Source organism: Somniosus microcephalus, unplaced genomic scaffold, assembly GCF_052327205.1.
Source record: "Somniosus microcephalus isolate GS21.2 unplaced genomic scaffold, FLI_Smic_1.0 unresolved_chr1, whole genome shotgun sequence".
Taxonomy (NCBI): Eukaryota; Metazoa; Chordata; class Chondrichthyes; order Squaliformes; family Somniosidae; genus Somniosus; species Somniosus microcephalus.
The window spans coordinates 128,216,113-128,235,486 of record NW_028225179.1 but is presented as its reverse complement, the minus strand read 5'-3'; the positions used below and the strand labels follow the sequence as shown (position 1 = coordinate 128,235,486).

The 19,374-nt window shown below is 44.0% G+C and overlaps 1 protein-coding gene across 1 annotated transcript in view; it reads right to left on the bottom strand.

The window, feature by feature from the left end:
• Positions 1 to 7,244: 7,244 nt before the first annotated feature.
• The window catches only part of LOC147095840 (SLAM family member 9-like), a 63,769-nt gene continuing 51,639 nt past the window's right edge, over positions 7,245 to 19,374 (bottom strand). Inside the window, exon 6 of the mRNA XM_085974843.1 lies at positions 7,245 to 18,299. Coding sequence (XP_085830969.1) covers positions 18,144 to 18,299 — 156 coding nt within the window. The 3' untranslated portion in view covers positions 7,245 to 18,143. The remainder of the gene's footprint in view (positions 18,300 to 19,374) is intronic.

Sequence of the window (19,374 nt, the reverse complement as noted above, 5' to 3'; positions counted from 1 at the left end):
CCGACCCATCTAGGCGATCGAAACTCATCCAGGAGATCACTCTGTCCCTATATTTTCTACAGTACTTATCTTCTGTAAAGGCGATCTCCACCCCAGCCAGGAACAGGAATAAAACCATCTCCTGATATCTAACACAGAATTAGAACACAAGTAGGAGCAGAACCAGGCTACACGGCCCCTGGGCCCACTCCACTACCGACAGGGCCATGACCATTCCGAACCTAGACTCATGTCCAATTTCCTGCCCGCTCCCCATAACCCTTAATTCCCTTTACTTCTAGGAAACTATCTATTTCTGTTTTAAATTTATTTAATGATGTAGCTTCCACAGCTTTCTGGGCAGCAGGTCTTTTTCCGAGTGGCAGGCAGTGACTAGTGGGGTACCGCAGAGATCGGTCCTCGGACCCCAGCTATTCACAATATATATTAATGATCTAGACGAGGGAACTAGATGTAATATCTCCAAGTTTGCAGACGACACAAAGCTGGGTGGGCGTGTGTGCTGTGAGGAAGATGCAGAGAAACTCCAGAATGATTTGGACAGGGTTGGTGATTGGGCAGATGCATGGCAGATGCAGTATAATGTGGATAAATGCGAGGTTATCCACTTTGGTGGCAAAAACAGGAAGACAGATTATTATCTGAACGGCAATAGATTGGGAAAAGGGGAAGTGCAACGAGACCTGGGTGTCCTTGTGCACCAGTCGCTGAAGGTAAGCATGCAGGTGCAGCAGACTGTTAAGAAGGCAAATGGTATGTTGGCCTTCTTAGCGACAGGATTCGAGTACAGGAGCAAGGATGTCTTGCTGCAGTTCTACAGGGCCTTGGTAAGACCACACCTTGAGTATTGTGTGCAATTTTGGTCGCCTTATCTGAGGAAGGATGTTCTTGCCATGGAGGGAGTGCAGCGAAGATTCACCAGACTGATCCCTGGGATGGCAGGAATGACGTATGAAGAGAGATTGGGTCGATTAGGCTTATATTCGCTAGAGTTTAGAAGAATGAGAGGGGATCTCATTGAAACTTATAAAATTCTAACAGGACTAGACAGACTCGATGCAGGAAGGATGTTCCCGATGGCGGGGGTGTCCAGGACCAGGGGTCGCAGTCTAAGGATAAGGGGTAAGCCATTTAGGACTGAGATGAGGAGGAATTTCTTCACCCAGAGAGTGGTGAACCTGTGGAATTCTCTACCACAGAAGGCAGTTGAGGCCAACTTATTAAATATATTCAAGAAGGAGTTAGATTTGTCTCTTATGGCTAAAGGGATCAAGGGATATGGGGAGAAAGCAGGGACAGGGTACTGAATTTGGATGATCAGCCATGATCTCATTAAATGGCGGAACAGGCTCGAGGGGCCGATTGGCCTACTCCTGCTCCTATCTTCTATGTTTCTATGTAAGGGTTTTCTGCGAGCGGAGGGTCTCCAAAAAGCGGAACTATCTGCCCGCAGAGGCCCTTCTCCCGGACAGCCGGAGGATCTGTTGTCTTGACAGATCGGAAATGCCGGTTTCCATGGCATGCGCAGTGCATGCCTGAAACCGGCATTTCCGATGTCCCTACGGGTGGGTATACAGCACATGCACATCCATAGGGATCGGAATACCCGGCCCAATGTAATTATTCAGCAAGTTTGCCATTTCCTTAACACCTTAACCCAATACCCTAATCCTGACCACTAACCCCTGAAGCCTAAGATCCTAACCCCCAGCCCCTAACCCTAACAACTAGCCCCAATCCTAACCACTAGCCCTAAACTGTGCAGTGTCAAAATGCACGGCTGTGTTGTGATGTCAGTAAGCCATTGTGATGTCCCCAATGATGCAGTTCAATTTTAGACCATAATTTGCTGTGGCCGGGCACCTAATGGCATCTGCCATTAGTTAGACTTCTTTAGGTTTTAAAAGTTTTACGTGGCAAGCTGCTGAAAGTGTGAGCTGATAACGTCGCAGTGAAGTATCTGGGACCTGAGTGAACATGGTAATCAACTGTGTATCTCCTTAACCAATCAGATTGAAAGATTGAGAAACATAGAAACATAGAAGATAGGAGCAGGGGTAGGCCGTTCGGCCCCTCGAGCCTGCTCCGCCATTCAATGTGATCATGGCTGATCATCCAAATTCAGTACCCAGTCCCTGCTTTCTCCCCATATCCCTTGATCCCTTTAGCCTTAAGAAATATATCCAACTCCTTCTTGAATATATTTAATGTATTGGCCTCTACTGCCTTCTGTGGTAGAGAATTCCACAGGTTCACCACTCTCTGGGTGAAGAAATTCCCCCTCATTTCTGTCCTAAATGGCCTACCCTTTATCCTTAGACTGTGACCCCTGGTTCTGGACTCCCCGACCATCGGGAATATCCTTCCTGCATCTAGTCAGTCCAGTCCTGTCAGAATTTTATCGTTTCAATGAGATCCCCTCTCATTCTTCTAAACTCCAGCGAGTACAAGCCTAATCGACCCAATCTCTCCTCATATGTCATTCCTGCCATCCCAGGCATCAGCCTGGTGAATCTTCGCTGAACTCCTTCCATGGCAAGAACATCCTTCCTCAGATAAGGCGACCAAAACTGCACACAGTACTCAAGATGTGGTCTCACCAAGGCCCTGTACAACTGCAGCAAGACATCCTTGTTCCTGTACTCAAACCCTCTCGCTCCGAAGGCCAACATACCATTTGCCTTCTTAACCGCCTGCTGCACCTGCATGCTTACCTTCAGCGACTGGTGCACAATGACACCCAGGTCTCGTTGCACTTCCCCTTCTCCCAATCTATTGCTATTCAGATAATAATCTGCCTTCCTGTTTTTGCCTCCAAAGTGGATAACCTCACATTTATCCACATTATATTGCATCTGCCATGCTTCTGCCCAATCACCCAACCTGTCCAAATCATCCTGTAGTTTCTCGGCATCCTCCTCACAGCACACACACCCACCCAGCTTTGTGTCGTCTGCAAATTTGGAGATATTACATCTAGTTCCCTTGTCTAGATCGTTAATATATATTGTGAATAGCTGGGTCCCAAGGACCGATCCCTGCGGTACCCCACTAGTCACTGCCTGCCACTCGGAAAAAGAGCCGTTTATTCCAACTCTTTGCTTTCTGTCTGCCAACCAGTTCTCTATCCAAGTCAATACCTTGCCCCCAATCCCATGTGCCTTAACTTTACACGCTAATCTCTTATGCGGGACCTTATCGAAAGCCTTCTGAAAGTCCAAATACACCACATCCACTGGTTCTCCCTTATCTATTTTACCAGTTACATCCTCAAAGAATTCCAGTAGATTAGTCAAGCACGATTTACCTTTTGTAAATCCATGTTGACTTTGTCCGATCCTGTCACTTTTTTCCAAGTGCTCTGCTATTACATCTTTTATAATGGACTCTAGCATTTTCCCCACTACCGATGTCAGGCTTACCGGTCTGTAATTCCCCATTTTCTCTCTACCACCTTTTTTGAATAGTGGGGTAACATTAGCTACCCTCCAATCCATGGGAACTGTTCCAGATTCCATCGAATGTTGGAAGATGATCAGCAATGTAGGTCTACTATTTCTAGGGCCATTTCCTTAAGTACCCTAGGATGTAGATTATCAGGCCCTGGGGATTTATCGGCCTTCAATGCCATCAATTTCCCTAACACCATTTCCCTACAAATACTGATTTCTTTCCGTTCCTCCCTTTCATCAGACCCTATGTTCCCCGACATCTCTGGGAGGTTATTTGTGTCCTCCTTTGTGAAGACAGAACCAAAATATGTATTTAATTGGCCTGCCATTTCTTTGTTCCCCATTATAAATTCCCCTGATTCTGACTGCAAGGGACCTACGCTTGACTTCACCAATCTTTTTCTCTTCACATATCTATAAAAGCTTTTACAGAGAAATTAACAGTGCAAGGACTGAGAAGGAAGTGTAAAATAGAGTGGGTGAATTCAATGTCAAATCAGCTACAGGTAGGGAAAGAAAGAATAGATTAAGAGAGAGAAAAAAAGAACAGAAAGGAAAAGTAAAAAAAAATTAAATTTTACATTTTTAAAATCTCCAACAATGAAAACCTGAAGGAACGAGACTCCACACTTGTAATAGTTCATTTTCAGCCCCAGAAAGGTTGACTGGCAATAATTAATACTTATCACATCATTAAAAGGGTTCTTCGACTGAAATGAACAAGACTTAACTATCTGGGGCGAGTTTAGTTTGTATCTGCCAAACAAATACAGCAACTTCATGCCGTTTCATACGTTCAGATGGTGAGCCAGACAGCGAGATGCCGTTTTCGCGAAGCTAACGTAGGAGTGACGAATCTCGGACAGAAACTATATTTTAGTTTAACCTCTTGCCTCTTGCCTGAAGTTGCTGTGCTATTTGCATATAAATAACGGCGATGCCATTAGCTTCATCGTTAGTTTAACAGCTAATTATGGCCCAATGCTTGTGCAGCAGAAAGTATTATGTGCTTGTGGTTTAAAGCTAATAATCACTAAGGCAGCCAGTTGTGGTTGTCTAACAGATTAGGAGTACAGGAAGCCAAACAAGACAGCTGTATTCCTCACCAGAAAGGTAGACGGCTCAGTCTCGGGCCTATTCTGACTTTTGTGCACTTTTCGATTAGGACTCATCCTTCTCATTCAACACATATTCCATTGCGATATGATAGAAATTTTTAAAATGATGAAAGCTGGGATGTGGTGGATAGAAGCAGGCTGCTACCAGTGGTTGTGCGGTCAAGATGAGGAACCATAGATACAAGATTAAATATAAGCGATTTAGAACAGTGATCAAGAAAAACCTCTTTACACAGAGAGTTGTGAGGCTGTGGAATTCACTTCCAGGGTTAGTGATTGGGGCACAAAGTTCTGTAGTGACAAGTGGTCCTCATGTTTTTATCCAAGACAGGCCTCAGCCCAGTCTTTTGCTCCAAATTGTGTCAGCTGTCAGCTGTGACTCAGTGGGTAGCACACTCCTCTCTCAGTCAGAAGGTTGTGAGCACATAAAGCTAGGCTGACACTCCAGTGCAGTGCTGAGGGAGCGTTGCACTGTTGGAGGTGCTGTCTTTCGGATGAGACGTTAAACCGAGGCCCTGTCTGCTCTCTCAGGTGGACGTAAATGATCCCATGGCACTATTTCGAAGACGAGCAGGGGAGTTATCACCCGTGTCCTGGCCAATATTTATCCCTCAATCAACATAACAAAAACAGATTATCTGGTCATTATCACATTGCTGTTTGTGGAACCTTGCTGTGTGCAAATTGGCTGCCGCGTTTCTCACAATACAACAGTGACTCCACTTCAAAGGTACTTCATTGACTGTGAAGTGCTTTGAGACGCCCGGTGGTCGTGAAAACCACCATAGAAATGCAAGTCTTTCTTTCTTTCAAATGTTGATGCAGTGGTTCAAGCTAAGAGGTGTCAGGTACCGGGGAGCGGCAGTAGCAGCAATTCAAATCTTAATGTAATTAAGTACCAATATAGTTTATCTTCATCTACTTCTAGTTAATAGCTCTTGCTGAATGTGGCCCACAGCATGTGCCAGGATATCGGATCAGACCCACCATAGAAAATTAGTTTACAAATCCTGTGCTGGGGTATTTCCAATATTTTTGTTTATATTCCCCGGCAGACCTACTCCGTCACATGCAGGCGCCCACATTTAACATTCTGATGGTGAAATCGACCTCAGCAATGCTCTGTGACATTTTTCTCACACACCTGAATTGATTCACATCAACGCTGACAGAAATAGACGGCGGCGAGCATCGAGAAGCTTCACACACAGGTGAGGATGTGTTGGTGTCTTTTATGGTGCAACTAATAATTATCAGATGCTTGCATTTGCTTTCCATATGTTCTTCATTCTTGTCGTTGATGTGGTCACATCAGTATTGAGCTTCATTTTGCCATATCTAATGGTGGGCTCGGGTCTTTATCCTTGCTGCTCATTGCTGGCTCTCAGTTGACATATGATGCAGAGTAAAGCTCCCTCTGCATTGTCCCCCCAGCTACCTGGGAACTTCTGATGCTGGAATTGGATGCCAGAAATGGAAAGTGATCCAACCCCCCCAGCACTAACTTCTCTCACACTTTCCCGTCCAGCACTCCCAGGTCAGGTACAGACAGCATGAGTTAGATGTAAAGCGCAACACTTTTTACATCTAACCCGCGAGATCCATTTTAAGCTTGACAATTTTTCATCCCTTGTTTGCCAGTCTTATCAGTCAGAGGACAGACTGTTAAAACCAATGAAATCAGTGTTTACTTTAAATGATTAATGTCTCTGTGAAACTATCAGATCGTGTGTTAAGCATTCGCTGTTGTTTATAATCATTCTTGGGATGTGGGCATTGCTGGCAAGACCAGCATTCATTGCCCATCCCTGGTTGCCCTTAACTGGGTGACTTGCAGGCCAATTCAGGGAGCAGTTAAGAGTCAAACACATCGGTGTGGGACTGGAGTCACAAATAGGCCAGACCGGTTAAGGACGGCAGGTTTCCTTCCCTAAAGAGCATTAGTGAACCAGTTGGGTTTTTATGACAATCCAAAAGGTCACTTCTACTGATCCCAGCTTTTTGTTTCCAGATTTTTAAAGTGGAAATTGAATTTGTGTTCTCTGAATTATCAATCCAATAACATAAGCATTACACCACCACACCCCGTACAATAGTGTTACCAGCGGTAATGTCTGGCCTTGTGTTTTAAGGGTTTAAAAAACACAAAGTCTGGAAATCACTTGCTGCGGTATGGAATTTGCCGATATTCGCTCCCTCTGTGTGCCAGGTCTATGGCAAATTACAAAAAAGGGGAGCATTTCAGGAACATGCAGTGATGCACTGGAAAGCACCGCAATATATTTAAAAAAATAAGTTCCAATATTCGATTTAAATTTCTTCTGAAATGAAGTATCAGGAGATGAAAAGTGAGAGGGAGTATTTTGAGGGACTGCATAGTGAAGGCAAACAGTCATGCTGTTTTCCAGGATCGAAAAGTCTCCAAATGGACTTTCTGTTTCCACTATCAGCTGAGGTGGGTCTCAGCCCCCAGTTACCTGGTTGTGATCTGATTAAACTGCATGTACTGATAATTAATATTCCAAAACTCTCTGGAGTAATCATAGAAGAGGAAGATGGAAAAAATAGTTCAGAAGACTAACCCAAGGTGAAACATTTGCATTTGTGCTCTCAAATTATAAGATTTTGAAAAACATAGGCATTTTGACTGTTCGAGAATGATGATAAATAACAATTGTGAAATTCTTAGAAAACTGCTTTATTTCAAACACGGCCGTACATATTTGCTTAGGGCAGTTAGACTCATCAATCTGTACAGATTACAGTAGTTTCTCATAGATTGGTAAAGTACGAGGCTGCCATTTCCTGTTACTGTTTTTTTTAATGCTGTGCAAAAAACAAGCTGTGCTCATCAGAGACTTCATGCACCTCAGCTCAGAATTGGACCTACTCCTGTGGCAGACCGCTGGGCCCTCTTACTGTTCATTGAGAGCTAATCTCTACGTTAGAGAAATGTTGCTCCTATTTTGTGAGAGTATGTGGTAAGTTATTGCTGCAGCAGAAGGCAATCTTTACATTAGTTCTGACGAAGGGTCATCGACCTGAAATGTTAACTCTGTTTCTCTCTCTACAGATGCTGCCTGACCTGCTGAGTATTTCCAGCATTTTCTGTCTTAGGCAATTTATCTGTCTTTTTGGATAACATCGATAGGTACAAATGTAAAATGATTATTCTGCAAGAGCTGCAGATTCGCAAACTGTTAGTTCAGGTGACGTCAATAACCCTCAGTACATCACTGCTTTGCAGTTGTATCACAAATCATGTGGGAGAAAAGGTCTGTGTGTGTACTAATTGTGGGATGGAAGTGTGGCTACATCCCTAGGTGATATTAAACAGTCTTTCAAATATTTTGCAATACCTTCTGTTTGCTACAGTCTGGCTGAGTGCTATCTATTTCAATCTGGCTGAGTGCTGTCCATTGTCTGAGCATTATTTCATGCCTTATGATGAACAGTAAGGATAAGCAATCATTGACTCCCGCTTATTGGTATGTGCCTTTTTAACCTGTTCGGATGCAAAGTCACCACCAAGTATGGTTACTAACCATTGCTTCGCTTCAGTGCGGTACTATAGATGTAAACCATCCCTTGCGAAAGCTGAAACCCAATGGCCTCACCTATGAAATCTGCCGGCGTTGCAGATTGGCCGTCCATTATAGAACCCTCCCCATTTTAGTTTCCATTTCCTGGAAGGGGCATGCTGTCAGATTCCCTCTAGGAAATAAAATTTATTCCATCAGAACTCAATTCCCCCTTCAAAAATGTCTAGGTTCATCAATGCACAACATGCACTTTTGTGTATTTCAGTTTCCCCACCCCACCCTTATAATACAGTACAAGGATATAGCTGCCATTTAAGCCATGTCAAGTGCACTCTCATCATAAACATAAGACATAGGAACAGGAGTAGGTCATTTGGCCCCTCGAGCTTACTCCGCCATTCAATAAGATCATGGCTGATCTGATCTTGGCCTCAACTCCACTTCCCTGCCCGCTCCCCATAACCCTTGACTCCGTTACTATTCAAAAATCCGTCTATCTCCACCTTAAATATATTCGATGACTCCGCCTCCACAGCTCTCTGGGGAAGAGAATTTCAAAGATTCACGACCCTCTGAGAGAAGAAATTCCTCCTCATTTCTGTTTTAAATGGGTGCCCCCTTATTCTGAAATTATGCCCTCTAGGTCTAGATTCCCCCACGAGGGGAAACATCCTCTCTGCATCTACCCTGTCAAGCCCCTTCAGAATTTTATATGTTTCAATAAGATCCCCTCTCATTCTTCTAAACTCCAATGAGTATCGGCCCAACCTGCTCAACCTTTCTTCATAAGATAACCCCTTCATCTCCGGAATCAACCTCGTGAACCTTCTCTGAACTGCCTCCAATGCAAGTATATCCTTCCTTAAATAAGGTGACCAAAACTGTACGCAGTACTCCAGGTGTGGACTCACCAATGCCCTGTACAGTTGTAACAGGACTTCCCTACTGTTATACTCCATTCCCTTTGCAATGAAGGCCAACACTCCATTTGTCTTCCCAATTACTTGCTGTACCTGCATTCTAACTTTGTGTGATTCATGTACAAGGACCCCCAGATCCCTCTGTACCTCAGCATTTTGTAATCTCTCCCCATTTAAATAATAATTTGCTATTTTATTTTTCCTACCAAAGTGGATAACCTCGCATTTTCCCACATTATACTCCATCTGCCAGATTTTTGCCCACTCACTTAGCCTATCTATATCTCTTTGAAGATTCTTTACGTCCTGCACACAATTTGCTTTCCCACCTATCTTTGTATCATCAGCAAATTTGGCTACATTACACTCGGTCCCTTCATCCAAGTCATTTGCCAACCGGAAAATGATCCATATATCCCGACTCTCTGTTTTCTGTTAGTTAGCCAATCCTCTATCCATGCTAATATATTACCCCCAGCCCGGTAAGCTCTTATCTTGTGTAGTAATCTTTTATGTGGCACCTTATCAAATGCCTTCTGGAAATCCAATTACACGACATCTACTGGTTCCCCTTTATCCACCCTGCTCATTACATCCTCAAAGAACTCCAGCAAATTTGTCAAACATGATTTCCCTTTCATAAAACCATGCTGACTCTGCTTGACGATTATGATTTTCTAAATGTCCTGCTACCACTTCCTTAATGATGGACTCCAGCATTTTCCCCAATGACAGATGTTAGGCTAACTGGTCAATAATTGCCTGGTTTCTTTCTCCTTCCTTTCTTAAATAGGGGCATTACATTTGCAGTTTTCCAGTCCGCTAGGACCTCTCCAGAATCCAGGGAATTTTGGTAGATTACAGCCAATGCATCCACTATCTCTGTAGCCACCTCTTTTAAGACTCTAGGATGCAGACCATTGGGTCCAGGGGCTTGTCCACCTTTAGTCCCATTAGTTTGCCTAGTACTTTCTAGTGATGGTGATTGTTTTAAGTTCCTCCCCATCCCAATTAGCCCCTTTATTATCCATTATTGGGATGCTTTTAGTGTCTTCTACCGTGAAGACCGATACAAAATATTTGTTCAAAGTCTCCGCCATTTCCCTGTTTCCCATTATTAATTCCCCAGACTCTTCCTCTAGGGGACCAAAGTTTACTTTGGTTACTCTCTTCCTTTTTATATACCTGTAGAAGCTCTTGCTGTCTGTTTTTATATTTCTTGCTAGCTTACTCTCATATGCTATCTTCTCTCTTTGTCATTTTTTTTAGTCATCCTTTGCTGGTTTTTAAAAAATCCCCAATCCTCTGGCCTTCCACTGTTCTTCGCAACATTGTATGGCTTTGTTTTCAATTTGATAAACTAATTATGTCATAAGTGAGGCCGCTGGGTTTCAGTTTTCATGAAAAAGGAGCCTGAGTTGTGAAATGTGACCTCAAAACAGTAATTAAAGTCCTGAAATCTAATGAGGTAAAAAGGAATTTAAGTCATTCAGTCGCCTTGGTCGGAGGACCGTGTTCCAGTTCAAATTTTTTGTTTAAGTTGTCACCTCTCATGGACCTTTTGAGCTTTGTAGTTTGGCATGTATGTATCTAATCCCTGCTGCATCTGACCCGATGACGCGGTATTGAGGGAGTTTTACTTTGCATCCCCCCGACCCCCCCACCCACTCCGATAAACATGCTGGCTTTCGCTGATGTGTCATCAAAGTCTCTGTACAGAACACAGGCTCATTCAGTACAAAACAGGATAATTATATTTAGGGATGAGCTTGTTATGCTGTGGTTATCCAATACCACACGTGATCTCTCCATCACTCCCATGACATCAATTGAGCAATGTGATATCCTGAAGCTGCTTCTGTTGTAAGCCGATTGTGGCTGTCTTGTGGCCTTCCATTTTAAACTCGGAGAAGGGAAAGCTTCCATTTTAACCTGAGTTAATGTCACTGTTTATATTTTATGTACATACCAGTCTATTTCCTGAGGCGCCGCCGCACACATAGCAGTCAAGACCAAGTGGAATCTTTGGTTAGGAGGGGTTGGAGGGTGAGGAATAATTGGACCAGAGTTTGCAGATGTATTTCAGTCCCCATTTTCAAGCTATACATTCTGTCGGGGTTTTTCTTTTGCTTTTTATTATTTTTCTGTTGTAGAGCAATAATTATGGTAGTTTGGGAAGCAGAGATGTAGAATAGATTGGAATATAGCCGTTTCTCTCCAGTACAGACTGGTGAGCTGGGAGATGCATCCTGAGGTGCTACAGCACTGCCACTGGTGGGTTAGTGTGATTAGACCGTAACGAGTAGCTTCTACTACAAATGTGGACGTAGGAATTTATAACAGAAAAAACCAATAAAGAAGTGTGACTAAGATGCAACAACTGACGGTAAGGTTTGGTAGACAGAAAGCTGTGTGCAGATGTAGGATTTTTATTGGCCCAGATATTCCGATCGCAGGCCTCCCGCGGGCGGAGGGCTGCGATCTGGTAAAATCTGCGCCCTTACCTGAGGGCTCCCAGGACGCGCACAATTCCACTGCTGGGCCTCTCCAAACTGCCGGTGTACAGGGCCCACGTATCCCAGGGGCGCAGGTAGTTTGCAGTGTCCCTGGGATCACGTGGGCCACGGGGAGTCAATCACAGAAGGGAATCTCCCTTCATACATTTGACAGGAAGACCTGCTTTTACCAGGCGCAAGAATTGTAAGGGTTTTCTGCGGGCAGAGGGTCTCCAGAAAGCACATTATATTATAGATATGTAGCTGTCAGCCAAGGCTCAATTGTAGCACTCTCGCCTCGGAGTCAGAAGGTTGTAGGTTCAAGTCCCATTCCAGCGACATAGAGTTATACATCACAGAAGGAATCCATTCGGCCCTTCCTGCCTGTGCCGGCTCTTTGAAAGAGCTGTCCAATTAGTCCCACTCCCCTGCTCTTTCCCCATAGCCCTGCAAATTATTCCTTTTCAAGTTTATATCCAATTCCCTTTTGAAAGTAACTATTCCAGATCATCATAACTCACTGCATTAAAAGAGATCTCCTCATCTCCTCCCAGGTTCTCAAGCCAATTATCTTAGATCTGTGTCCTCTGGTTACCGACTCTCCTGCCAGTGGAAACAGTTTCTCCCTATCTACTCTTATCAAAACCTCTCATAATTTTGAACACTTCTATTAAAACTCCCCTTAATCTTGTCTGCTTTAAGGAGAATAATCCCAGCGTCTCTCGTCTCTCCATATAACTGAAGTCCCTCATCCATGGTGCCATTCTAGTAAATCACCTCTGCACCCTCTCCAAGGCATTGATAGCCTTCCTAAAGTGTGGTGCCCAGAATTGGATACAATACTCCAGCTGAGGCCTAACCAGTGATTTATAGCTTGAGCATAGAATCTAGGCTGCCACTTCAGTGCAGTACTGAGGGAGTGCTGCACTGTCAGAGGTGTGCCGTCTCTTGGATGAGACGTTAAACCGATGTCTGCCCTCTCAGGTGGACGTAAAAGATCCCATGGCACGAGCTGGGGAATTCTCCCCGGAGTTCTGGTCAATATTTACCCCTCAGCCAACATTTCTAAAAAACAGATTATCTGGTCATTATCTCACTGCTGTTTGTGGGAGCTTGCTGGGTGCAAATTCTCTGCCGTGTTTCCTACATTATAACAGTAACTATACTTCAAAAGTACTTCATTGGCTGTAAAACCAGGGCCATGCTCCTGTTGCTCTGCTGGGTCAATGCACAGTCTGGTGTGCTGCTGACCAGTACAGACCAGGAACAATCTGGTTCTATCTAGGATTAACTAATCTTAGTCTGACGGCAGTAGGAGTGCTATGATTGGCTTCGGTACTCCCAAATTAGGGAGGAAATAGCCAGCCAGGAATTCCCATTCCTGATTGCTATCCTCTGATTCCTGGTGCAAAGTGCATGTGTGTGAACATTGAGTGAGGACAGGTTAGTACTCATTATGATACCAAATATCCTGCAGACACTCACTCTTTGGTCTTGCATGTTAAAATTGGCCGTTTGTGTGAGATACTGAAGAGTGCCCAAGGAGCTGTACTCCAGGAAGAGTTAGTGCCTTCAGGAGAGATGGGGTGAAATAAATACTAAAATCAAAACTGAGAAAAATCAGGAAAGACACGTGACTGACCTAGAAACGCACCTATCTTGACACTGAGGCCTAGAAATTTGTCTCGTGCTTTGTATCAAAACGGGCGTTACCACATCGGCGCCCGTTATACGCAGTGCCTGACATTCAGTTGCATTGATAGGCGGCCGATCTGATACCGCCCATTTGCGACAACGCCCGAGACAAATTTCTGGACCTGAGACTCTGAAATCAAAGCAGTATTCATTAAAAATAGCTGTGACGCTGTGTCAGTAAACAAACTAGAGGGAAGAAAGAAAATTAAAGCTAGTCAAAGGCACTATGATTCACAGTCATATGCAATGTTCCCCTTTTTTTGGGTGCGTGGCCCTTTTAAGGGGCAGCATGGCCTATTCACAGTTGCGCGAAACTGGTCACCGGGCTGTGTGGAACCGACAGAGAGCTACGGAGCTGCATGGCCACGCAGCTTAGAGGGAACGTTGTATTTTCTGCAGTTCTTTAACCAATAGTTAATGGTATAGTATTGTTAATGGATCCAATTTTCTGTATCAGATTGGTAAAACCTCTTTTGTTAAATGTCTAGCTGATTCTCAATGCCACTATTGTCAAAGTGAAGCAGTAGAAGAACATGGGAACACATTCATGCAGGCCAAGAAGGAGAGTGCCTTCTTACACAAGATAACTACAGGTCAAAGAAAGACTTGCATTTATACAGCACCTTTCACGACCTGAGGACGCCCCAAAGCACTTTACACCCAATGAAGTAATTTTTTTGAAGTGTAGTCACTGTTGTAATAAGAACATAAGAAATAAGAGCAGGAGTCGGCCATATGGCCCCTCGAGCCTGCTCCGCCATTCAATAAGATCAGGGCTGATCATCGACTTCAACTCCACTTTCCCGCCCGATCTCCATATCCCTCGATTCCCCTAGAGTCCAAAAATCTATCTATCTCAGCCTTGAATATACTCAAAGACTCAGCATTCACAGCCCTCTGGGGCAGAGAATTCCAAAGATTCACAACCCTCTGAGAGAAGAAATTCCTCCTCATCTCAGTGTTAAATGGCCTACCCCTTAACCTGAGACTATGCCCCCTAGTCCTAGACACTTCAGCCAGGGGAAACAACCTCTCAGCATCTAACCTGTCAATCCCCTTCAGAATCTTGTATGTTTCAATGAGATCACCTCTCATTCTTCTAAACTCCAGAGAATATAGGCCCATTCTACACAATCTCTCATCATAGGACAGCCCTCTCATCCCAGGAATCAATCTAGTGAACCTTCATTGCACCGCCTCCAAGGCAAGTATATCCTTCTTTAGATAAAAAGACCAAGACTGTGCACAGTACTCCAGGTGTGGTCTCACCAAGGCCCTGTACAATTGTAGCAAGACATCCTTACTCTTATACTCCAACCCCCTTGCCATAAAGGCCAACATGCCATTTGCCTTCCTTATTGCTTGCTGTACCTGCATGCTAGCTTTCTGAGTTTCTTGCACGAGGACACTCAAATCTCTATGAACACCAACATTTGAAAGTTTCTCACCATTTAAAAAATAATGTTTTTCTATTCTTCTTACCAAAGTGAATAACCTCACATTTCCCTACATTATACTACATCTGCCACCTTACTGCCCACTCACGTAGTCTATCTATATCCCATTGCAGGATCTTTATGTTCTCCTCACAGCTTACTGTCCCACTTGGCTTTGTATCATCAGCAAACTCGGATACATTACACTCAGTCCCTTCATCTAGGTCATTAATTTAGATTGTAAATAGCTGAGGCCCCAACACTGATCCTTGTGGCACCCTACTAGTTTTGGCCTCCAACCTGAAAAAGATCCATTTATCCCATCTCTGTTTTCTGTCCGTTAACCAATCCTCTATCCATGCTACTATATTACCCCCAACCCCATGAGTCCTAATCTTGTGTAATAACCTTTTATGTGGCACCTTATCGAATGCCTTTTGGAAATCCAAATATACTACATCCACTGGTTCCCCTTTATTCTACCCTGCTGGTTACATCCTCAAAAAACTCTAATAAATTTGTCAAACACGATTTACCTTTCATAAAACCATATTGACTCTGCCTAACCATGTTATGATTTTCTAAGTGCCCTGAAAGCACTTCCTTAACAATGGATTCCAGCATTTTCCCGACGACTGATGTCAGGCTAACTGGCCTGTAGTTCCCTGTTTTTTCTCTTCCTCCTTTCTTGAATAGCAGTGTTACATTTGTGACCTTCCAATCCGCTGGGACCATTCCAGAACCTAGGGAATTTTGGAAGATCAAAACCAATGCATCCACTATCTCTTCAGCCACCTCTTTTAGAACCCTAGGATGTAGGCCGTCAGGTCCAGGGGATTTGTCGGCTTTTAGTCCTATTAGTTTCTCTAGTACTTTTTCTCTACTTATATTAATTACGTTAAGTTCCTCACCCTCATTAGACCCTTGGTTCCCCACCATTTTTGGTATGCTTTTTGTGTCTTCTACTGTGAAGACAGATACAAAATATTTGTTTAACGTTTCTGCCATTTCCTTATTCCCCATAATAATTTCTCTTATCTCAGCCTCTAATGGACCAATGTTTACTTTTGCTACTCTTTTCCTTTTTACATGCTTGTAGAAACTCTTACAGTCTGCTTTTACATTTCTTGCTAGTTTTCTCTCACTCTATTTTTTCCCTTATCAATTTTTTTGGTCAACCTTTGCTGATTTCTGAAACTCTCCCAATCCTCAGGCTTACTATTATTCTTTGCAACATTATAAGCTTCTTCTTTCAATCTAATGCTATCCTTAACTTCTTTAGTTAGTCACGGTTGGATCACTTTTCCTGTGGAGTTTTTGTTTCTCAATGAAATGTATTTTTGTGAAATATTTAAAGATTAAGCTCCCCCAAGATTATTGCATTACCTTTGTTGCAAGCTCCTACTATTTCTTGATTAATATTCTGTCCACTGGTATAGCTGCTGCTAGGGGGCCTATATACTACGCCAAAGTGTTTTCTGCCTCTTGTTATTCCTTATCTCCACCCATAATGATTCTACTTCCTGATCTTCCGAGCCGAGATCCTTTCTCACTACTATCCTTATGTCATCCTTTATTATCAGGGCTACTCCCCCTCCTTTTCCATTCTGCCTGTCTTTTCGAAACGTCAAGTACCCTGGAATATTTAATTCCCAACCTTGGCCATCTTGCAACCATGTCTCTGTAATGGCTATTAGATCAAAGCCATTTATCTCTATTTGTGCCACTAGTTTATCTATCTTGTTACGAATGTTTCATGCATTCAGATAAAGAATCTTTAATTTAATTTTTTTACCATTATTCCCTGCTTTGACCTTATTCTCTGCTGCACTGCTACCATTAAACTCTCTTTCCTGTCACACTCTGCTTATTTTCATCCAAATCGCTACACTGCTCTATTGCCTTGACATTTCTCAATTTCCCCTCACGTGACTCCTCCCCCCCTTTTTTAGTTTAAAGCCCTATCTACAGCCCTAGTTATTCGATTTGCCTGGACGTTGGTCCCAGCCCGGTTTAAGTGGAGCCCAACCCGACGGAATAGCTCCCTCTTTCCCCAGTACTGGTGGCAATGCCCATGAATTGAAACCCCATTTTCCCACACCACTCTTTGAGCCACGCATTACTCTCTGATCTGCTTGACCCTATGCCAATTTGCACGTGGCTCAGGTAGTAATCCAGAGATTATTACTCTTGTGGTTCTGCTTATTAATTTAGACCCTAGCTCCTCAAACTCCCTCAGTAGAACCTCATTCTTAGTTCTACCTATGTTGTTGGTTCCTACATGGACCACGACAACTGGATCCTCCCCCCTCCCACTCCAAGTTCTTCTCCAGCCGCGAGGACATTTCCTTAACCCTGACACCGGGCAGGCAACACAGCCTTCGGGACTCTCTTTCGTGGCTGCAGAGAACAGTATCTATCCCCTGACTATACTGCCCCCCCCTACTACTACCACATTCCTTCCTTCTCCCCCCACTTGGATGGCCCCCTGTACCACAGTGCCGTGGTCAGTTTGCCCATCCTCCCTGCAGTCCTTTTCCTCTAATGTAGGAAACGCAGCAGCCAATTTGCGCACAGCAAGCTCCCACAAACAGCAGTGTGAGAATGACCAAGTATTTGTTTTTTGCTATGTTGCCTGAGGGATAAATATTGGCCAGGACACCGGGGGATAATTCCCCTGCTCTTCTTCAAAAAAGCGCCATGGGATGTTTTACGTCCACCTGAGATAGCAGCCGGGGTATGGGTTTATTGTCTCATCCGAAAGACAGCACCTCTGAGTAGTGCACTGGGCGTGTCAGCCTAGATTTTTGTGCTCAAGTCTCTGGAGTGGGACTTGAACCCACAACCTTCTGCCTCAGAGGGTGGAGTGCTACCCACTGAGCCACAGCTGACACTATAAAGAAATACATAGTGAATCAGCTACTTACTAAATAGGAGTTTCCCCAATCCACTGTCTGCCTCCCTCCCTCAGATCCCCAGGACATGCTAATATTGAATGCGTTCCCATTTTCTTTTACTGTTTCACTTTCAGAACAGTGGCATCTAGAAATAAACACAGGAAATGGTAAAAATGCACAGCAATTTTCAGCTTGCACGCAACAACCCTTTCCAGCTCTTTAATGAATTCTGTTTCTAGGCAGTTGAACCCATCACCTGCTCCTTTGTATGACCATCCAGTATATCTGAGCCTTGCCGTCACCTATGTTCCTCCCCTTCTCTCTTTTTTTTGTTTTACCCAGCGTGTTCGCTTTTCCTCATGCTGATGGCCATTGCTGTGTATTTCCAACATTTTCTGTTAGTATTTCCTCACATGGCCTGGCCCAAACGTTGAACCTTTGCGGCCTTCTCTGACACTCGGTCCGCTTTCTCACACAAGCAAGCTGATCCAAGCCAGCTGTAAAAGGAAGAGAGCGGCGAGCGAGCACTGGGAATCATTAAACACAGTTCAGGCCAGCTGTTGTCGTTCATGTGGCAGAGGATAAGAGTCAGGCGTTGGCACTCGCTTCCTGTCCTTTCTTCGCCGCCGTCGTTGGTGTGGCCACATCAGGGTTGAATTTTATCTCATCGTATATTGTGACGAGCTGAACTCCACAACTTTGCTGCCCTTCGCTGGCATCCAGTTGACGTAAATGTCCCTGGGACTTGAAAGAAAATAATTTCAGTGTAATATGTTCTTTAGTATCGGAAGTTGAACTTTTGATTATGTGATTCATAATTGGAATGCATCGGGATAATGCAGAGGATTGTTTTACCGGCAGCGTAATGTAGGAGAGCTCTGTAATGTCATGAAGAGAGATTTCTGCACCGAATGGTAATGCAGGGGAGTTCCATACTGTGGAATAATGTAGAGGTGGCTCTGCAGTGCAGGGCAATATCGAGGGAGTTTTGTAATGTTGGGGAGTTTTGTACTATACAGTAATGTAGGGGGAATTTTGTAATGTAGGGGAGTTTTGTACTATACAGTAATGTAGGGGGAGTTTTGTAATGTAAAGGGAGTTTTGTACTGTAAGGTACGCAGAGGGAGCTCTGTAATGTCAGGGTCATGGAGAGGGATTTCTGCGCTGTATGGTAATGCAGGGGTGCTCCACACTGGAATAATTTTGAGGAAGCTCTGCGGTGCAGGGTAATGTAGAAGGAGTTTTGTGCTGTATAGTATGCAGAGGGAGCTCCAATGTCAGGGTATTATAGAGGGAGCTCTGTAATGTCAGGGTGATGAGGGTGGAGCTCTGAATTTTCCTTAGCCCTCACCAACGTGACATTTCATTTTAATTTGGAAAAATACCAACGGACTAAAGACTGAACAGTCAACACCGGAAGTAACCACAAGGCCCCTCCAGTGCGCTTTAAGCACGATGTGGTTTGGCAATTCTGAGTACTGCCTGCTCCCACTGTTGTTTGCACCCTTTCTCGTTTCTGTCCATTCTCTTATCAGATGGCTCACACTATTAATAGTCAGACCCACTTCACTTGTGAGACCACTTGGAGTTAGCGTGCAGCAGATTCTGCAGCCGGGGTTTGAACCACAGCATGCTGCAGAGCCTATACCCGGACCCAAGCTGATGGGACCAAGTTTGGGGTGTATTTTTGAATTCTTTGTATGTTGCCTTCAATTTTACCCTCTCTTGTCTCTTAAAAGTGTCCCCGTGGTACCTCGCTCAAGTAGCCTAGACAGTAAAGCCTCGATTTTCTGATATTGGTTAGAAGTGAGTTTTTAGT